This window comes from Mycteria americana, chromosome 1 (genome assembly GCF_035582795.1).
Source record: "Mycteria americana isolate JAX WOST 10 ecotype Jacksonville Zoo and Gardens chromosome 1, USCA_MyAme_1.0, whole genome shotgun sequence".
Taxonomy (NCBI): Eukaryota; Metazoa; Chordata; class Aves; order Ciconiiformes; family Ciconiidae; genus Mycteria; species Mycteria americana.
In genome coordinates this window covers 75,649,744-75,671,112 of record NC_134365.1, presented here as the reverse complement: position 1 = coordinate 75,671,112, position 21,369 = coordinate 75,649,744, and the positions used below count along the sequence as shown (strand labels likewise).

General features: G+C 39.0%; 1 protein-coding gene across 10 annotated transcripts in view; it reads right to left on the bottom strand.

The window, feature by feature from the left end:
- Nucleotides 1-21,369, bottom strand: part of ABCC9 (ATP binding cassette subfamily C member 9) — a 100,529-nt gene that overhangs the window by 25,760 nt on the left and 53,400 nt on the right. For 5 of the 10 annotated variants that reach the window (XM_075506522.1, XM_075506531.1, XM_075506548.1 and 2 more), the window contains 14 exons: nucleotides 21,059-21,099; nucleotides 19,953-20,095; nucleotides 17,030-17,138; nucleotides 15,512-15,622; nucleotides 14,481-14,553; nucleotides 12,734-12,839; nucleotides 11,079-11,117; nucleotides 7,571-7,609; nucleotides 5,898-5,999; nucleotides 4,391-4,475; nucleotides 3,814-3,894; nucleotides 2,668-2,805; nucleotides 2,043-2,168; nucleotides 1,392-1,488 (listed from right to left, as the gene is read on the bottom strand). In XM_075506522.1, the coding sequence (XP_075362637.1) occupies nucleotides 1,392-1,488; nucleotides 2,043-2,168; nucleotides 2,668-2,805; nucleotides 3,814-3,894; nucleotides 4,391-4,475; nucleotides 5,898-5,999; nucleotides 7,571-7,609; nucleotides 11,079-11,117; nucleotides 12,734-12,839; nucleotides 14,481-14,553; nucleotides 15,512-15,622; nucleotides 17,030-17,138; nucleotides 19,953-20,095; nucleotides 21,059-21,099 (1,290 nt within the window). The remainder of the gene's footprint in view (nucleotides 1-1,391; nucleotides 1,489-2,042; nucleotides 2,169-2,667; nucleotides 2,806-3,813; nucleotides 3,895-4,390; nucleotides 4,476-5,897; nucleotides 6,000-7,570; nucleotides 7,610-11,078; nucleotides 11,118-12,733; nucleotides 12,840-14,480; nucleotides 14,554-15,511; nucleotides 15,623-17,029; nucleotides 17,139-19,952; nucleotides 20,096-21,058; nucleotides 21,100-21,369) is intronic. The other 5 variants (XM_075506566.1, XM_075506582.1, XM_075506574.1 and 2 more) reach the window with 5 other exon arrangements.

Genomic DNA, 21,369 nt, shown 5'->3' with positions numbered 1-21,369 from the left:
TCTCGAAAGTTGAAATTCTACACTTTTTGGGACACAGAGATTTGTGTACATTCCCTAGGTCACATAAGAAGTGTGGATGCCCTGGAACGCAATGTCAGGTTATATTTCTGCCCTAAAGTTACTGATATGTGTTTTATGATCTTAATGATACTTTTTGTAGGTATTCTGTGGACTATATGGACATGCCTTTTTTTTCCTGTGTTTTCTATCTTACTCCATAAAGAAGATACAGGTTTTTGGCAAAGCTTTCTTGCACAGACCAAAAGGAGGAGCTTGGGAATGACCTCAATTTAAACTCCCCCAATAATTTAACTGATAAAGTGTACTGATGACTGGACATAGTAAGAGGTGTCCTGCTCAGCTCTGTCAAAGAAATATGAAGCCAACATAATATTTCCATCTCAGGGGCTTTGGGGTCCAGCTCTGCCTATTGTGCAGTGATAGGAAATCTCTTCAAAATGGAGCAATCCAGGACCTACAGACCTATGATTTAAGATGACAATCTGTCACGAGCATTGCCAGATGAAGCACAAGGCAGCAGCAAAGAGCCTGCTAATAGCCAGTGTGCGTTCTGCGATCACTCCAGCCAACATCGCCATGATAATCCCTGCAATTAGTGCTCCTGTTGAGTTAAGGTGAAGCCTACAGTTCACCTCTTCTCTTCCCTGGCACAAACTTACTGCTTGCCAGGACTGACTACTCCATTTAGGCATGGTCTAGCATCCCAGGGATATTCTTGATGGGTCTTGTTGCCAGCTGCCAATATCTGCCCCCCACCCCACTTTAAAAGTGACATGAATCTGAATCTGCAGCCTCTAAAACCACCGAGACTTGGGGCGAACAAGAAGCTAAGCTTGAGACCAAAGCCTGAAATTTCTCCCATAAATAGTCTCAGCTAGAAAAATAGCAGATTAACTCCATATCCAAAAAAGAATTGAAAATAGCTACAAGTTTGATCATGTGGTGATATATCTAGAGCCCAGAACAGATATCTCATGAGGGACAGGGCTACAGATGATCTAACATTATTGTGCCAATGACTAGGCAGAGCTACCTCAATTTGCATTAATAACAATTCTTACCATTGTTTTACTTCTATCTCACCCCTTACTTCTGTCTCACCTCTACCTCACATACCTGCAGGCAGTATGAGTCGGCGAAGAAATTAACTTGTTTTGGTACACGTTATGCTTGCACAATGTTTAGAGAAACCTATGGAGAATCCCTTAAACAAGCCATATTCTAAACAGGTTGAAGAATTGGACTCTCCACTGTTATTACCAAGTGTCATCAATATCTTCATACTTCATTGCTAAGAACTGCCAGCTGTTCAAGTGGAAAGGCAATGATACATGGTAATAGAATAAATAAAGTGAAATGATAAAACATACCTTCATCTTCATCTTCCAGTTGTGATTTGGATTCTCTGGGGTACATGGCCCTTCTAAGAGTTTTTCTCTCAAGAGTAGTCTGGTCAGCTTCCATATCCTGTAATAAGAAAACTTATTTATTAATTTGAGAGCTTAGCTGTCACCATTGTGGTAGCACCAACAGTAACCTCAAAGAGACCGTTCCAATAATTCAGCTCACAGAATGCAAAAGCACAGTATTTTAGGATTTATCTTTCAGAAAATCCGTCCTCGTCCTTTCTTCCCTCTCCCTTTCTTCCATTCTTTCATTTACTCTCTTCTGGAATGATAAAAACTTCAAAAATAGTCTTTAGAGAATCCTAAATGCTCATGGCAATAACAGAATAAAAGGCTAAGAGATACTTCAGGAAGTCTCTTATTCCGCCCCTTGCCCCAGCAAAGGATCAGTTATGCACTGCATTTCAAAAGGATGTTACAAACCACCCGTGACGGATATACCACACACTTCCTAGACAATCTATTATGGTCCTTAAAGTTCTTTATAGTTCATGTGTTTTTTCCCTAATGTCTAGTTTAAAACTTGCTTTCTGACATGGTTTGGGTTTTTTTAGAAATTAACCAAAAAATATTTCTTTTCAGGAAGGTCATCCCTGCCCAAATGCTCCTATTTACCTTTTCCAATTCTTGATCTTGGCGATTCATCAAAGTTTTCCAGTGTTCATATAGCTCAATATCTTTGTTTTGGATATCCTTTAGTGTCCCTTCTCTAAGCACCATTCCATCCTTCATTGCTATGATCTAGGGGAGAAAGCATCCAATAGGTCTACTCAGCAACATAGATACCATAATCACTGACCTGGATCCTACCAGACATGTCTCAGTATTGTTGAGACTACCATTATGCAAATTTCTGTGTTAATTTAATTCAATATTTTATTAATAACTTTTAAAGTTTGTTGACACAGCTCATAAACTGAAATTTCTATAAGCCATGCTTACCTGTACTTGTAAAAAGCATGGACAAGACATTATAAGTAATAGTCATATTTGCAATTAAGTCATAATTCTCCAGTGGCTTTCAATCAAAAAAACCTACACAAATAAAGTAAAAATAAAATTGTTCCTTCTACTATAAAATCCGTGTTATGTAAAGTGGCAGTTAGCCACGTGACATACGGAATTAAGAAAGAGGGATCCTATTACAGAGAAAGGTAGTAATCTCATCAAGCGTTATGGTGCTAACTTCAAGTGTACATTCATCATTAGCAAATCTACATCATGGTATCTGTTCTCTTACCCAGTCAGCATGTGGTAGATACTGTAACTTATGTGTCACCAGAACAAGAGTCCTCTTGTCTTCTTGCAGAAACTTCAAAATCCCTTCCTGCATTAAATGATCACTTAAGTGAATGTCCAGTGCAGAGAATGGGTCATCCTGCAATCAAATCATATTAAAAAATATTAGAAAAGGATACAAAAATTAGTTTTATTTCTTTCAAGAGTTTTTTAAAAATAGAAAGCATCTGCCATTACTAACGTTCCATCTCTCTTTAATGACTAAGACCTAGTCAGAGGGCTGCACTACAAAACAGTGAGCTAGAATTCATTGCTCTTCAGTTCATAGCAATGGACTCAGTTAATTTTTTGGGTTTAGATGTGTGCAGTGCTGATGCCACACTGGCAGTGTGGAGTAATCCTGATCAGGAACACCAGAACTGAAATTTCCCATCCAAATTTGAAAATGCCAGGATCCAGAGCCAAGCTTGGGCCGAATTTTGATGGGAAACTGGCACAGGAAAGATAAAGCAGAGTTAGGAACTGTTCTAATTTCCTCCAAACTAAACTGCAGATGTGCTTGGTCTTCACTTTGAGTGAGTGTGGCAACAAGACAACATTCAGATAAGGATACTAATATGCAAACACTTTTCTCTAAGAACAGAAGTCCCTGGTTAATTTTGAAAAGGCTCAAATAGCGCCTTCATGAGCAGTAGCCTCCTGAAATTCCTGACGTGCCTTGAAATTAGTAACAGAGACAGGAGTTTGTTCAAATCCACAGCACTCTGCGGGAGAGTGCTGAAACCTCAGTCTGTTCATTGCTCACAAGTAGTTGCATGATGGTGCTTTTCCTTATCAGACGTCCTGCTGATTTCAGTGGGACTATGTTGATAGTAGGTCACCACTGAGAGCGAGCAGAAGTTAGACAATCTGTTCTACTCTTCCAGTGTTAATCTCTGTAGGAAATCCCACCTTCATCAGTCTCCCAGTATGTTTTGATGCTGCCTCTGGTGGATGTTTATTTCCTATCTCTATAATTTGGAGTTGGAGTTGAATACAAGTCCCTATAGTTTTCTAAATCTAACATAAATTTTTCTAAAGCTAAATATAAGGAATGGCAGTTGTATTACTAACTTTCCATGCTCCATGTGAAAAAGAAAATTCTTACCAAGAAGACAATGTTGGTGTTCTGATAGAGTGCTCGAGCTACGCAGATTCTCTGTCGTTGGCCACCACTTAAATTAATCCCCTAATGAGTATAATGGATCAGAAATATGCATCTTTGAATAAACATTATGATAGGACTTTGGAAATACGATTTCTTACAATTATACAGAGTTCCAATAAAAATAAAAAGCTTCGTTAAAATGCTAATCCTGTTGATAAACAAGCATAATCCTCATATAATATCAGAAGAAAAATTATTATTCAGCAACTAATCATGCATAAATGTAAATTACGAAAAGCTTCTCTAAGCACAGTAGGCTTCTTAGATTGAAAAATGCGACCAATACTAGCATCAAATTCTGCAAGCAAAACATAGGAGACTTTGATCAAACAAATCCCATTTGAGAAACAGCTGAAGAAGGAAAAAAGTTTTCAACTTTTTTTGCAGTAACCCCTGGTGAATTACAATTATTTACCAGGCTGGCAGCCCAACACAGACTAGATCTGTCTGAGTGACATCAGAGAGCTCCTTCTTAATACATAGGCTAAGCAGACATAAAAGCATTTATATTATTTACCCTTTCTCCAATTTCTGTCTGATCACCAAATGGCAGTAAGTCAATGTCAGGCTGCAGAGAGCACGCATCTGTAACAGCCTTGTACCTGTAAAAACCATACGGTCACTGCAATTATTTAACCAGCCGCTTACTCTGCTAACACAAAACCTCCAGCTCAAATTCACTGCTAAGTTATTATGGCTCTATGATGGTTGGATAATTGCAAAAATAAGTAGGACAAAATGATTATTCAGCAACTAATCATGGAGCGTTGTAAACTAAGCATTGTAAAAAATGACATATTTATTAGAGATCTTTATTGGCAAGCCTACTTTTTAAAGATTCAATTACGTAAATTATTGAGTACATTCCTCCCTATCACAGAGCTGTTTTGCTGGACTCTGGAGTATTTGAAGCCATTTTCCAATGAGTTATTATTCTTTGCCCTTTAGGTGCCTCTTCATTTACTTCAGTGTGATATTACAGGAAAAAGGATCCTTACAGTGTTTCTGATCTTGCCAGAATCAGGAACCCACTTGCAAAAAGTTGAAATTTGTTGTGAGATTTCTAGGTCTGTGGGGTATTGCAGGTGATCTGCTAATAAGCAGCTGGGATCAGACTATCTGAGTGGTGCAATTCAGCCTTGCCCCTTTGATATGAGTGAAGTTAGGCTGATGGATCCAGTAGCTGAGGAATCTCGTCCCTGAAATTTTAGATGTTTATCTGTATTTTGAGATATTTGGTCATTGCTAAGTTTTATTAAGTGGGAACAGAGTTGTACATCTTAACAAAGCACACACTGAGAGGAATGGGATGTATTTTTAATAACTTAAAACAAAGAGAGTGTTGCCTTTGTAAACATCAGCAATTTGTTTTCCTTAAGTCAAGTCACTTTTTCCACTGCATTTGTTAGCTGACCTTTTAGAAGGACACGAGAAGCAAGTGCTGGATAAGCATAACAAAAGCTGTGCACCTCAGCTTTCACACCCCCTTCTCCTGTATTTCTAAAGGAAGAATTAAGGTTATTTTTTCGAGGCACCCCATCTTCATACATGCAGTGTTTTTGTAAAGTGGCTGCTCCGGTAACTTGCTCACAGCAGGATTAGCACATAAACTCGGTGGAAACATGCCTAGTATCCCTATTTCCAGAGTCCTCTGGCAACCTCAGGCTGCATTAAACAAAACAAAAACATGTCAGTACTCTCCAAAGATGGGATTCATCTCACCTATCTTTAGCTGCTTGAAAAATACACATATGGCTTCCGCTGTATTCCATGGAGAGCCACTGCCGCTGTGTGATTTCTCACAAACATCTTAGACATGCACTCTGGTTAGAGGTGGAGCCTCGAAAGACTAATTTAAAACAGAAACCTTCCTTTGAGATGGCTAAAGTCAGGTTAGCTAAATCCACCCCAGGGTTAATGTGCATTGATGTTTTTCAGAATCTACACACTTCCTCCAGAAGGAGAAGCCAAAAACCTCTTTAAAAGAAGCTGCCAGGTGTTTTTGCAAGGGGGTTGATATTTACCTCTGTTTATTAAATGGGCTCCCAAAGATAATGTTCTCCTCCACAGTCGCATTCAGCAGCCACGGCTTCTGAGCTGCGTAAGCCACTGAGTATCTGTTTCTACTGTAGACAGATAAAGAGCATTAGTAAAAAGCAAAGCACCCACATTATGAAATGGCTGAGAATCAGGGTTTTTTAAAATTAATTTTATGAATCTGCATTCATAAAAATACAGGGAAACACATAGGCAAAGCAACTGTTACAAAAGTGAAGGGAAGAATTTTAAATTAGATGCTTTTGTTAGAACAGCACCCACTCTCTCCCCAATGGCAAAATCTACACTCTAGGTTGCATTCTGTTCTACTGTAAATGGTTGGTACCTACCTCAGTTTAGTAACTGCAGTTTCAACCCGAAGGCAAATTATAAATAACCAAATTATTAAATTCTCACAAGAATAGTTATTTGGTATTTTTTTCTCTAACGTCAAAACAGGTAGTGAAAAGGCACCGTTCAAGTGGCATCAGGACACTTGACTTGCTGCTTTCTGAAGTTTTAGATTATTTTATGTGGCCGTGTAGGTGAAATACTTTTTTCTCAGTGAATGTTTTTTTCCTTTAAGTCTATTAGATCCTCAGTGGACTGACATGATATTGGAAAAGAGAACAGTTCAATACAGATTGGGAAGGAATCACTACAGTCTCCTAAGTACTTATTAGATGTACTTTAAACGTGTCTAAATACCTAATGAGATGTGTACAATAGGGGTATGAATGTTCTTTACTTCTGGCTGTTTTGCCTATGTACGGTGAAAAAGGTCATGTAATTTCAGACATTTTTCTGAGATGCCCGAGATGTGTGAGGAAGGAGATGTGAACTGTTACTGGCTTGTGGATCTGAACCTTTATCTTCCTTCTCAGTCTCTTCGATGATATTGCTTCAAACCAAGCATTTGATATAGCTTTGTATGAAAGCATCTAGGATTTGCTATTGAGAGAGAGGGTGCTAGGGTATGAGAAATAGCTGGTTAGAAGCAGTCAGTAGTATCCCAAAATTTTTAGGAGTTTTAGCAGTTCAGTATGCACTAGTATGAAATATGTCCTCAGTATTATCAGGTAGCAAATCATGGTGCGGCTCCCAACCACAGCTATGTGTGCCACTACTTCTCTATCGTTTATGATGTGTTTTTAGTTTAGCTTGTCCTTCTTTTAAACCTGCAGGCCCTTTTGCTGAGGCCAGGGGTGGAGGCACTGCTTGACTTCAGCTGGAGCACAGCCGGTTCCCTTCGCACGCTGTCTGCCCTGCTCCATCACACAGCTGTCAAGCTGGTTTACAAGCAACACAAAACCCAGTGGTGATCAGAAAACATGCAAGCACATGGGAGGGTACACAAAATGTTGTCTTACATCTAGAGGGCCTGTCCTGCAACATATGGAGCACACTAAACTCCCAGTGATGTCAAATGGGAGCTGGGAGCACTGAACATCTTTCAGATAAGACTGAGGTAGTGGTACAATGGCTGGAGAAGATTGGGATCCACTGGATTTAACACAATCTGTCAGTAAATCCTACGGTAAATTATTATCAACATGGTAAGAAAACACAGAGATGACTGGAGGGTACAAAGGTGAAGGTTTGAGGAAATTCTGAAGAAATGAATGAGTGTATCATGATACACTAAAAACAGAAATAATACCTTCTGGATGCTTCAAAAGAAGGTTCAGTTTCATTTACACTGTAAGTTATGGTAAATGACATTTAGTAAGCAGGAAATATAGAGAACAACATTTTGTGCAAGTTTTCTATACAGGGAAACTGGACTTAAGTACATATTTTAAGAACTCACCATCACTTTGGGGTTTTTTTTTCTTAAAGGGAAAATAAACAAGGTCTGATTAAAAGTATATAACTTTTCTAAATACAACAGTTTCATATCTATAGTGCGTAGTGGCTAAACAGGCAAGTTATGTTGCTAGAAAATGTATTAAAAATGAAAAGTGTATTGTAAAACCTATTAAAAATGAAATTCTTAATATTGCCTGGGCATGTAAAAGGTTGACAAGCAATAAGTTAGCTTCTCTGCACAGTTCTGCCAATGACCTGCAAAAGTTGGTAAATAATGTCAAATTTCTCCCAGAGTGAAGATAAGCTTTGTACACATGATTTTGCAAGGTACAAACACATTTTTGCATCAGAACAGATTTTGAACCTGTTTATAGCAGTAAGGCTGCATCAAGCCATGCACTACAACACCTAGGCTTTTCTTGTCAACCTCCACATCATAAGGATCATATCCATGAAATACATTTTGAAGAACATGCAATGGCAGTAATGACATGAATGATTTTGCAGCTCCCTCTGTTTGTTAATTGACTTATTAACAGTGTTGAGGGCATGGAATGGCAGTCAAAGCAGTTCTGGACCAGCGATGGTGCTCATGTCCAGGCATGGCGACACATCACTGCAAAGTGCAAAACCTAAAAGAGTAAGTTTATGCCAGGTAAATGGAAACAGACATTAGAAGGCACTAGAAAAATGATATTAATGTGTTATTTGCCTGACTTAAAAAAACCCCAAGCAAACAAATCCTCCCTCCCAAGCCTACGAATCCTCCAGATGTAATATTTTACTGCTGAGACAGAAATGTCTGCTTGCCTGCTGGGGTACCAGGAGCTGCAGCTGCACTCAAAAGCAGAGGATCCAAGTCTGGCAAAGGGCATAAAAATTCTGATAGCAGAGCCCTTGTAATGCCAGACTCACATATTAAGCATCTTCCCAAAATGCCATGATGGAGACATGTTGCTTCCTGTGCTGCACATCAGCTGTCTAAGAACTTTGATAATTCATGCCTCCTAAAGGGCACAATCAGTGTGTTTCCTTCGTGCACCATATGCCCGAGAAGATACTACATCAGAGGTGAATAAGCCCTTTTGGTTATCTCAGAAGGGTCAGAGCGCCATAAATTGAGGCTTAAAACAGACATTGCTTCACCAAAATTCATCCTTTATTCAGAAGCTTCCAGTCTTCTCTACAATGGAAAAAAGTTACAAGGAAGCAAAAGATGGAGTCTAATGAGAGATTAAAAAGAGGTCAGAAATTAGGTCAAACCAAACAAAACAGAAGAAAACCTGAATTTCCTCTATTAAAAAACCCCAAACATCTATCAGCAGAGCATTGCAATGGTAGAGAAAGGGATAATGCTTTCATGTGTATGTCTGGTAGTGCCCTCTGAAGTACAATTTAAAAAAAACTGGGCACAAGCCTTGCAAGACCCCTTGCAATTCCATACCAGATTTAATATGCTTGCCATTATAATCAAATAGATCATCTGAATGAGCAAGGACTAATTTTAGGATCTCAGTTTCTTAAAATTTTCTTCCTTGGTTAGAAATTTTATTCCATGCTTAGCTTGACAAATACACTTTAGTTCTCCCAAATTATGAGTTAAGATTTCTATGAGAGCCCACATTCACTAATAATCTCATGAATAAACACCTATAAGACCTTTGCTGAGCTGGGGCCTTCACAAATATGGGGATTAAATATTCAGTCTTGTACTTTATTACTCTACTGAATCTGAAAGTGTGATGCGATTGCAGGGCATGGGAGTAGGCTGAAACTGAAGCTCCTGAGGTTTCTAAAAAGAATATTTTATTTGCCCGCTGGGATTAGTAATCTTTGCTCTAATTTCTGTATTTATTGAAATGTGGCTATTTATACTGATTTTTATTCTGTACTATAAAATATATGTATTCCCCAAAATGGGGTGTGGTAAGTTCAAGTCTGAAATGGTAGGAAAGACCAAACTGGTTAGATTGATTAGTTATTTTTTTTTAAGATTTTGAATATATAAGATGAAATAATGCCGAAATTAATTTAAATCAAGGTTTTAAGGAAAAGTAAAAAAGAGACCTTGTCGAAGTTTGGATAACTTTTATTCTAACTCTGAACATTTTAAAATAGACTAACACATCTCTAACCAGGCCCAGATTCCCTCAGCTTACAAAAAGAAAATGGAGGAGAAAAAAGGGATACAAAATCTCTACGATACCACTGTAACGGCGGAATGAACAATTTCCTCTGCTAATATAGGCAAGAGATTTGAGGCAAGACAAGGACTGATCATCTACACAAATACTATCCAGCAGTTTGGAGGAATTTGTTCCCATCCCTGCAACCAGCCGTAGCAGCACAGCAGCGCTAGCAGGTATGCTGACTTTGGCTACTGACATTTATCCGGCCAACCATTTATCCATCGGTGGATAATGCCCTTCAGTGTTTTCAATGAGTTACTGTGGTTGCAACCTTTTGGTAAGTAGTTGTACTTGTAATCCTTCTGAGGGGAACACTGACTTTTCCTAATTTTTCTTGAAGCCTTCCATAGCTTGAGGGCAGAACAGGCCATTTAGGAAGATTGCTTTTATAATTGTTGTGTTTCCCATGTTTTTCACTTAGTACACAACAACCTGTTTGCACAGAAACCAGTTCAATGTACAGAAAAGGTATACCAAGTGAAGGGCTTCCACTTAGCCACTCTTCTTCGCCTGGTGGCCTGAGAAGATGGTTCTGACTGTTTGGCTTGGTATGGATGAGGGGAATATATGTGTCTGTATAGACTTAATAGTTAATAACTCAGATCTGAAACAGGCTCAGCTGAATCACTGCATCCGGCTAGCCTCATGCTTCAGTGTTTAAGAAGACTAGCCAATTGCTCACGGGGAAAACAAAAAGCCAGTTCCTTCTCTAAGGTTTTTAATGTGTCTGAGGCATGTCTCGTATAACTGGGAAGAACTGAGATCTGGCCCATAAGATTTGCCCTGGCCAAGATCTCTTATAGAAAGATACACTAACATGCTTTCTTTCCCTAAGATCCCAAACCAGTGACAACCCTGGGAGTAGGACAGACAGCTCTCACTGCAGCCAAACGCAACAGCCACGAGATATTCAAGCCCCATGATGGGCTTTCACAATGATGCATTGCAGGATTACCCCAATATAACTGCGGCTGAAATTTGATCCATCATGACTGTTACTGTGTTGTTGTTATACCTGAATTTGTTGGGAAATTCACCTAGCCTGCATTTCATCCCTGGATCAGTAGCTGCGTTAGTCATGCATGTGGAATCACATGGAAAGGGATTTAAGAGAGTAAATAGGACCTTTATTATGGTTTTGTAAAGTATAGGATCCACTTAGTTAAATACCTGAAGTATCCTTCTGTATTCATCTGTCTGTCAGGCAGTCTGAAATTATCAGCAAAATATAACCATGTTTGCATCAGCTATATCACAGTACCACATTATAGTTTGCAATGAAAAAAAGTCACTCAGCAAGGCCTGAGATGCTTGCTAAAACCTGAGTTAGCTCTTTGATTATGTACAGACTGCTAATCAACTGACAATATGATCTTAATTACTCTTGAACAACGTGAAGCTTAAATAGTATTTCATAATCTTTCTCTAATATCTTTCTAAGATTTCTCTTTTTGTCTAATCTTCGTAAGATTCCATATCTTTCTCTAGGACAAATTTGATTCTTTCTCAAATATATCTTTGAAAACAATTGTAAGAATCATTTCAAGATACACTCTACCTAATCCTTGTATTTTCTTAAACTACTCAAAGAAAAAATGCCTGATTGTGAAGTCAAAATCTCCATTGTATGTCCCAAAGAAATTAACTGGGCTAAGTCACATATTCTTCTTCCTTCAAAGCTTAAACTCACATATAATTAAACTATAGTTAGTCTTGCCTTGGCTCCAACTGTACCTGCTACTCCAGTGAGATCATATGTTTAGAATAGCAGACAGTGAAATATGGCTGGGGAACAAAAAATGCCACACATACTAACACAGGAAAAGCAAAAATATCCAGCCTGCAACATTGCTATAAGAAAAAGATGACAAAGGAGGTTACTATTCAAGGGATGGGGCAACAAAGTATTGGTCTCTGTGACAAAATTCACCCTTTCTCCTCAAAAAGCTAATTAAGAAGAGTTTGGCTTGGTAGTTTTAAGGATACAGAACTGATCTTTAAGATCAAAGAACAAGTCTTGGAGTTACAGCACATCCCTTCCACAGCCTCTGCCCTGCCCAGGCTGGAAGAGTGATGGCTGCCCCACCTAGTCTCCATAGGAAGTTCTCATTCACAGGGTTTGAATCCATGTGGATCGCGAGGCCTGACCTCACTAGCAGTTCCCTCTTCAGCAACAGCTTCTTCAGAGCCTTTAGTCTTTAGGTACTTGGTGTCCTCAGGCTGCTTTCTGAACATATTTCTGTGAAGAGTAACACTGACTTCCGTAGGCAAGGCTTGTGCAGTTACCGGGGAAGGGGAAAAGCATTGCTCTCGTGTTATTATATCAACTTTTTTTTTCCCGCTAACAGCAGCATCATTGAGTGGGAAAGACAGCCTTTCCTGTATGCTGGTACCCCACACATACCACTCGGCTGAAGAAGCTCCAGCCTGTCATGCTTTCACAGGTGCGTACAGTAGCAGCATAGCAATGCCGACTTCAGTTATAGTGAGTACCGTAAATCCAGAGCCGACTCCCACCGCTGAAGACTATTGGATAACAGCAATAGTATATGCTTTCTATGCAGGTCATTTGCTAGGGCTAATATATTAGATATTAATCATCAGACTATCCTCTTTCCTTTCCTGAGGAGGTCTGCTCTGAACCATGAACAGAAGAGCAATGAAAATCCTTCATAAGTGTGCAGGTGATGCCTTCCAGAGAGGATCTGGGTGATGATAAACATTTAACATGCAGTTCTGAGACATGAAGTTTACATTTCTCACAGCAAAACCCAATTACCTCCTTCTTAAATGAATACATCAATTAATAGCTATATGAAACATACTTGCTCCAGTGAACTTTTCCCTCCAGCGTCTGCATCTCTCCCAATATAGCAAGGAGAAGTGATGACTTGCCGCAGCCAACCTGACCCACAATCATTGTCATCTGACCTATGATGATAATAATAACAAACGCATTTTCAAAAAAGAAAAAAACCCAATTCTACTCAAGTCCACAAGGCCCAAATAGATCCAGATCTAGATTCTAGAGCACTTGAAAGAGTTGGTTAAATTTGTTAGCATCCACTACGTAAATGGGCAATATTACACATACTCATCTATGGAAATACACATTAATGGACAGTACAAGTACACACTAATCTCCAAAGGAATGAGACTATTGCTTTGGCAGGTATTATCATACACTGTATGAGAGTGTGTTACTTTATGGAAGTTATTTAGGGTCAAATGATATAAAGCGGGAAGTGATTATTCAGTCTGTGGTTCCATGAAAATTTGAGCCAATCTAAAAAGTGACTGCAACTGAAAGAAGATCCATTACTCTTTTCTGCTTTGCTGTACTCCTCCTTCCCCCACTACCACTTTCCTACCTTCAGTCCTACTCTGTAGTGGCAATGGTGCTTCTCAGATCTTCCCATTAACTAACTGAACTCACTAACTGTGCTAGCTAGTGCATTTGTCAGGTAAGCTTCACACCAGCTGGGGAGTTAATGATCTCATTCCTTCCAAAGGAGGTAAAATCTTAGACTGGCTCACCCAGCTTGTGAACCCATGGCCTTAGATTTTAAACTCCTTGGAGCAAAGACCTTCTGCTGGTGTTGTATGTTGCACTGGGCCAGCACAAAGAAGTGTTTATCCATGTATAGGACACCTAATGCTACAGTGAAACAAATGATATGGTCTTTGGGATTACGTATAGTACTTTGGAATTACTTAATAACTATGTGATATCTGATATCAAAGATGTGTCAACCTAATGTAATAAGCTATTTTAAAACTAAGCACTTGATAGGATATAGAAATAAAATATAAGACTCTTTAATGACATTAAATACCAACAGACAGTGCTGCTACTACTACTACTACTAACTTGCTAGTTTTCGCACTTGCTATGTAAGTCTTTCAAAACAAATCAATGTTTTGTAAACCTGTGAAAGTCCTAGCCAACAGACATTGAGGATGCAAGAAGTGACAGGACCTCATCTGGACAGAGAGAAATTCATTGAAAGAGAAATTCATTGAGGATTTCTTGACAGACAAACTGCGAGAAGCTCAAGGAATTCTCTGAGATTAAAATAGTTGTGAACTGGGAGACTGTAATGTTGAAGAGTGGTAGGAGAAGTATAATATATGACTGCTGTGTCCCTGTGCACCCACTGGTAGCCACTGCTGGAAATAGAATACTGAATTAGATGGACCCTTAGTTTGAATGAGTCTGGAGTTCTCCCTCTTTCTTTTTTTAATTTGTCTATTCAAAATAATAATGACTTTTTTTGCAACCATCTTTTTCATACTTATTCTTACCCTTGACTTTGTTTCTGCTATTATAAAAACTATATAAATGATATAGGTATATAAGAACCATGTACATTTTTGCTTATTTATAGTACTTTAGGTTAATGATATAGCTATATGACCAATACAGTTCATGACCTTGTATACATTTTTAACCTTCATTTTTCCTTATAAAAACCTAAATGTGTGGGTTTGTCCTTTTCACAACATCAAGAAATGGAATTAGTAGCAATATGCTATTACATATTTCATGTTTAAGGTGTGCATTTATCCTACCTGTTGGGATTCTGATGTTTATGTTGGACAATGTAGCTAAACCACTTCCCCATGAAAAGTATCCATTGGTCACCTACAAAACAATTACCACATGTCAGATACATAATTATATGAGGGGAAAAAATAGAATGTCTAGTTTGGATTTAAAATATGTTACTAAAATAAATCTGTGATTAATAGACATGGTGAGGTATGCTCAAACACAAAAAAACCCAAGTTAGGTTAGTAAAGATTGACAAACTCAGAAAAGTTTGTGAATAAGAAAAGTTATAGACACAAATATATACACTGTATGAAATGCAATAAAGGGATGATCTTGAGTTGAACTCTATTTACCACATACTTTTATTCTAGCAAGTATAACTTTAAAGACTAAGAATAACGATCACAAGACCTTACAGGTGACAATCTAAATAGCATAGCTTATCAAGGAATAAATCATTCTGCATATTGTGATATATGGCCCCTTGTGAACATATTCCCAAAGTACAAATTGAATATTCACAAGGTTTATGCTGGATATAAGAAAAAATGTTCCTCAGTGGACCCTAGCCTTTTTGTGCATACTTTCTTTGGAGTTGACAGGGCCATGAAACATTCTTTGCACCGAGCACATATGTGGGGAAAAGTTGGCCAACACGACTTAAAATAATATTATAATAAATGACAAGTAATAATAAATGTCAAAAAATGACTCAAAAGTTTTGATCTTGGTTCTAAGAGTGAAAGAGAAGTGCAAGAAGGGAAAGTCTAAAAAATCTATATTAATTTCTGCATATCAGATTATCTAGGTTTTGTTCCTTTAGACTCGTGATGCCTCTGTTTCCTGAAAGGACAGGGAATCACTATAAAGAGCTGGTCTGAAGCAAATTCTTCTCGCTTTATTTTTGGCTAAGGTGCTAATTTATTTAAGGGCTTGTTCTTGCAACGGACAATTTGCCTTTGGAAGAACAGCAGAAATTTGGCACTATCTGGTACTGTTGCAGGAGGACCTGCTCCTCATAAAGAATGAGACGATGTTTTCAAACCACCTTGATTGCGATATCATCTATCTCCACAGGACGTGTTTGCTTGCTTGTTGGCTGTTCATAGCTTTCAAGCTGATATCTCAAAGGCTGCCTCCTGTTGATGGCCTTGGTGTGCTACATAGTGAAATGAAGAAAGGAGAAAAGTTGGAATTCTCAAGAGAGGACAGCATTTGATTTCCTATAAAATAGACAATCCATTCCCTTTCCTCCCACCATTCTAGGTCACAAGAAGAAACCAGAAATATGTGTGATAATAGACATACTACTGTGATGCACATATTGTAATGTTGTTTTAAAGACCCTTAACTGAAGCACAGGAAATATCTGATTTTTTGTTTCCCATGCATAACCATCCCAAATTTCAGCTCCATCATCCTCCTCGAACCACTAGGTAAGTCTGCCCTACCTGAGGTAGCTCCAAACAAAGCTGTGTCAGTAAAAGTGTAATGACATGCAGAGTTACCAGTTTGGTTCTTGGAAGCAGAATAGCTGCAGGAGTGAGAAGCATATCAAATTAGCTTGTGCAGAGTACTTCACTAATGCGTAATAGTGATCATGGAGCTAACTCATTCAGAGCTACCTGTGGTATTTGTAAGCGTCACTGTATTGAGCTGAATCGGCATAATCTTAGTGATTCCTTAGAGCTGGGCTGTCTACAGTGAATGATTTAACTTTTACAGATATTACCTTTATTTTTCCCTCTCCTTATCATCTAGACTTTGTTTCTCTCTGTAGGGCTGGGCAAAAGGTGGACAAGAGAAGCAAAATAAATGCTGAAACAATTTCATTTTTGTTTTCTTTGTTATAGCTGTTAAGCCAGAAAAACAAGAAAAATGTTGTTTCGGGTTGGCAAACTAATTTAATTCAGCTCAAAATAAAACTTATTTTGTGTTAATTCTTTCTTTCTGTTGCTGTCTTCAAGTTTCAGTCACATTTCAAATGATATAATCAGTTTGAAACAGTTGAAAAACATAAAAATGAAAAAATATCTTTTTCCAAATCATGTCCCTTGGGGTTTTTTTGCCCTCAAATTTTACTCAAATTCATTATATGTTTAGCACTCCAGAAGCAGCATTTTGGAATTAATTCCTATTTCACAAAGTTTGGTGTTGTTTTCCCACCTCCAATTCTGAATTTCCCAGAGCAGGAATCGATCCTACCTAAAGATGCCCAACATACGATGGGTTGTACTGGAAATATACCGTACAAACCCTATAACCACAGGAAATGCACCTGGGCCTTTTATAAAAACTGAGAAGGATGAATTTGAACCATGTGTAAATGTGTTGGTGTGTTATGGGGTTTTCATTACTACTGGCACCTCAGCAATGCTTAAATGTGTTTGGGGATCCTTCATGTCATAGAAACACAGAGATCCTGACCTAGAGGAGGCAAAACTGGGCAATGTTAGGGTCAGGCTAGAAGCCAAAACTCCTGAGCCCTATCAGCTAGTCCATTGGCCTTGTACAGGGCTTTATGGCCTCTCTGCTTTGAAACTCAGTGTCATAAAACAGAACTTACAAGTCCTGTGTGCTTCTTACAGGATTCATAAGCTACAGAGCTGTCCCCACCTCTCCAGCTGTCATCTCCAATCTCATCACTCAGGAGAAACTCATTCAGCTTCTGTACACTTGAAAGAAAACAGGACAGTGAGTTAAATAAACCCATGTTTCCATGAGTACATTTCCATTTTGTGCAGTCCAGCCAGTAGAATGTATCAGAAGTGTTCCAAAAGAAGTTCATGGGATAGTTTTGGTTTTCTATTGGACTGTCTGCCACCCTGATGGCAAGTGAAAAAATATTATTTAGAAGAAGGATAGATGAAAATAATTAAACATTGTACTGGTAGCTAGGAATGAAGAGGAGAGCTAGTCATGCGAGTGCCACTAGAGCTCTGTGGGAATGGTTTCCATCTTGGTAGGCTTCTCTCTTCTGTGCCTTTTTGATGCCTACACACAGTCAGGACGCATAAATGAGTCATTCACTCACCTACATCCTCTGAAAATGCCAATGCACTAGGTACATCCTGAACAAACTAGGTACATCCTGAACAAACATCCCGTTTGCTGCATGCAAACAGGACTGAATACTGCACAAATCAGCACAGCCATGGCCAGCCTTGGAGAAATACAGCAAGAGCTCTCTTTGCCTACTTCTTAAAACTGTCCCCTGGGAAATACAGTGCACAGGTTCAATTCATTCTTCATCACAGAAGGATTCGATCCTCTTTCTGCTCCACTTCCTTTCAGAGTGCCGTAAGCACCTGGCTCTTTATTGTTCTGGGGAAGGGATGAACAAAAGCACCCACTGGTCATGGAGAAGCTATGTTACTTTGCAAAAACTAGGATCAAGGTGCATTGAGCCAGAGACTGAGAAATTAGTTAAATACGTGAAATACGACTTCAGATTAGTGATTTGAACATTAATCCGCAAATGGGAAAGTAGTCCTGTTTCAAGGCCTGTCTGAGCATTTCATATGAAATTATCAATACATGTTCAAACCACAGAGATACTGGTTAGCAAGAAAGCACTGCTATTGTCATTGTGTTCTCCTGCCAGTATACTCGTTCCTGTCTCCTCTTTTGAAAGGAAAATTTAAGTGTCTAACTCTCGTATCAGAATTTCAGTCTTACATAAGTGCATCAAGAAAGAATTTATCTTCTTGCAGAAGATAAGAGATCTCATTCTGATCATCTGCCTAAGAAGACATCAACCATCACTTTGCATTTGAATGAGGACGGGTACCCTCAAAAGCTTTCATGGTACTAGAACTACTCTTTACCAATAAAATGGAGATTCTGACCAAAGAAGCACTTAATCATAACACAAACGAATGCATACTCATATACTTGTATTTGATTGATGATAGAGCCATGGAGTGGCCAAGCATGCATTCTTTATTCTTCAATTGGGGGACATGATGTTCATGGGAGAAAGATGTTAGGAAATAAATTTACCAAAGGCTAAAGTTTGTTCTGGCAAATATGGTCTGTAAATAATGTCCTGAGGGGTGGCCAGCAGTGCTAAGGAAAATGTACACACCATTTTGATATTAGGGCTATGCTAAACATAGTGCAGAGATGTAGAGGCTGGCATGATTTATAAAGGAGACTTGAGATTTTCCACTAGTCAGAAATCATTTTCAACGTAGGGAAAATCTCTCATGTGGCCCTGCTGCTGCTTCGATAAAAATAAACCCTATTTTTTTTTTTTTTTTAAAGCGGGTGTGGTACTGGCAAACGACATCTGTGGATCCTGAAGTCCCCTTGACTGCTATTTGTTATTATCGTTACCCACCAAAAAGAGGCAGTGGCAGCAGCAATGCAATACTTTGCCAATGTGCCTCAGTCTTGGCAAGAAGGAGCTATGTTTCTGGGTAGGAAGGTTAGTTCGGTCTTCACATCCTGCTAGTGCTTGGCATCTGACACGTTACTGCCAGGCAGGTGTCAGTTTGTGCCTCTTGGGACATCTTGGCAGTGTGTATGTCTACATAACTGCCCCAGGACCATGACTCTTTCCATACAGACCACTGACGCAACAGCCAAAAGTCTGAAATTTGACTTACTACCAACCAGCTCCCTTGAGATTAAGTGCTCTATAGCCCAGCACGAAGGAAGTTGTTTTGTTGGGCTATTTGCAGAAATAAATGCCTGGAACATATAAGTTTATGATGAAGCAACACATTTTATGAGTTCCTTTTCCTTTCTTTTTTAAATCTTTTCCACTTCATGCCAGCTTCCTCGCTGTCCTGCCACGCAGATCCCTAACCCCCACAGACTCAACTCCCACATGTCTGCCTGGCCATGCTTCCTCTCCTGTGTCTCTTTACTGCCATTCAGGAGAACAGCATTTCCTCTATAAGAGAAGTCCTGTAGGGCTCAGTTTCCCTTGAGCAACTAGTCCTTCAGTGTCCAATGTTCCTCCATCCACTTTCTTTCCAAAGAGAGTCCATTCTAGTGCAGGACAATGAGAGGCAGGACAATACTAAATTCTCACTTAAAGCACAATGCACCCTTTGTGGAGGTAGAGTTAAGCCAGTTGCTCTTCCTTGCATCAGCATGGCCAGTCTTGCTAGGTACCTTCACACCAGTCCCTCGTCTCCCTCTGTGTTGACAAGAGCCCAGAAGAGTACTAGGTGAGAGCGATGGTGCGTGGCCACACTGTGAGAAGAGGAGCATATCCCAAGGAAGGACAGTCCGGCTCTGAATCCAGACTGCCAAACTTGGTGAAATTATAAAAAGAATGGAACATTTCTTTGTCTGTGTACCATGCACTAAAAAGAAACGGTTACTCTGATTTATCTCACATTTTTGAACCTCAGAGTCCCACCTCTAAATCCTCTTCCACGTGAGCAGGTAGAAACAACATTTTTCTCCAGCATCTCCCCTGTTCTATTACTGAATGTAGGTGTTCAAGAGTTGGAGAAACTAGGAGGTCCACTTACCTTATGATAGCCTTGACTGCAAAACGAACCACAGTGGAGAGCAGGAACAGAGGTGTGACCAGGATGTGAAACAATGACAGTGATGCAAAAGCCTGGGCAGGCTGCAGCGGCTTGTCATTGGTATATGCGTAAGTCACAAAGGTCTGTCACATAAGGAAAAGAGCATGTCAGGATAAAGACTCTTGAAAAAGATGGACAAGGACAGCAAGCAAAGTATTTTGCTCAACGAAGGCCAATAACTATATACCTCCATTTATTGGAAATCCCAGTAAACTGAAGAGAAAAGTGTCTTCTTTTAAAGTGAAAAAGATTTTAAAAACTGGCCAATGATTTCAAGAGATTTACACCTTTAAGAATGAAAAAATTTTCTTTGGAAAATCAAAGCATTTAGTTTTGGAAAGTTTTGTAATTGACTTCAGGGTTTAGAGGAAACATACAATCCAGAAAAATCAGTAAGAATCTAGTAAATCTTATGGGTTTTTTCACAGATGCAGAACTATGGTCATATTTTGAACTATAATGAACTATGGTCATTCTGGTACACACTATCAGCATACTCTGAGTAATACCCTCAGAATTTGGTCTATGAAGACTCCTTACTGACCAGCATGCCACAGTTCCTCTAGTGCATTAGGCTGAGATTTAAACCTGACCAGAGTACAAGCAAAATTTATTTCTCCTTCTTTACTGCAGAGTACCCTTTCTTGAAAACTGAAATGGTGGCTTATCATGCATTTTGAAACAGGAATGATTTTCACTGCTAGACAATAGAAAAGCAAAGCCACCCCAAAACCCTTCAAAGTGAGAGCTTCTCGAAATGGGTCTTTTTTCAAGTTGCAATGATTTTTTTCTTTCTCTCTTATAGTAAAAATTTATATTTCTTTTTGTTTTTACCAATCTAAACCACAGCTGGTGAATTACCAGCTCTGGGAATGGGCCTTCCAGTGTCATGCTATCCTACAGTTAGCCCGGCCACATTAACTCATCTGCCGGTTTTATGAGGAGTATGTCCTACAATAACAATGCTGTCCTTTCTCCCCCCCCCCCCCCCCCGCCCCCTTCCTCTCCCTTTTTATATGGAAAAGTGAAAAAAAAACATATCTTACTGCAAGAACAGCCGCTATTGGTATGGCCGCATTCATAAAAACTGTGAAGGAGAAATAAAATAGGCATCAGATTATATGAAATAAGAAAAAACAGTTTTACAATTAGTTGTATGGCACTAGAAGAATCCAGTTGTTTTCAATTCAAGTCATTAAAACTCCCAAAGGAAAATTCCTCTGCAGGAGGAAATTTCCTTCCATGACAGAGAGAGATCTTAAACACACAAACAAATAAGCCAAGGAATTATCTCATTTCTATACTTTAGTGAACTGGGATAAAAGTTTTATGTGCACAATTATTATGCAACACAACT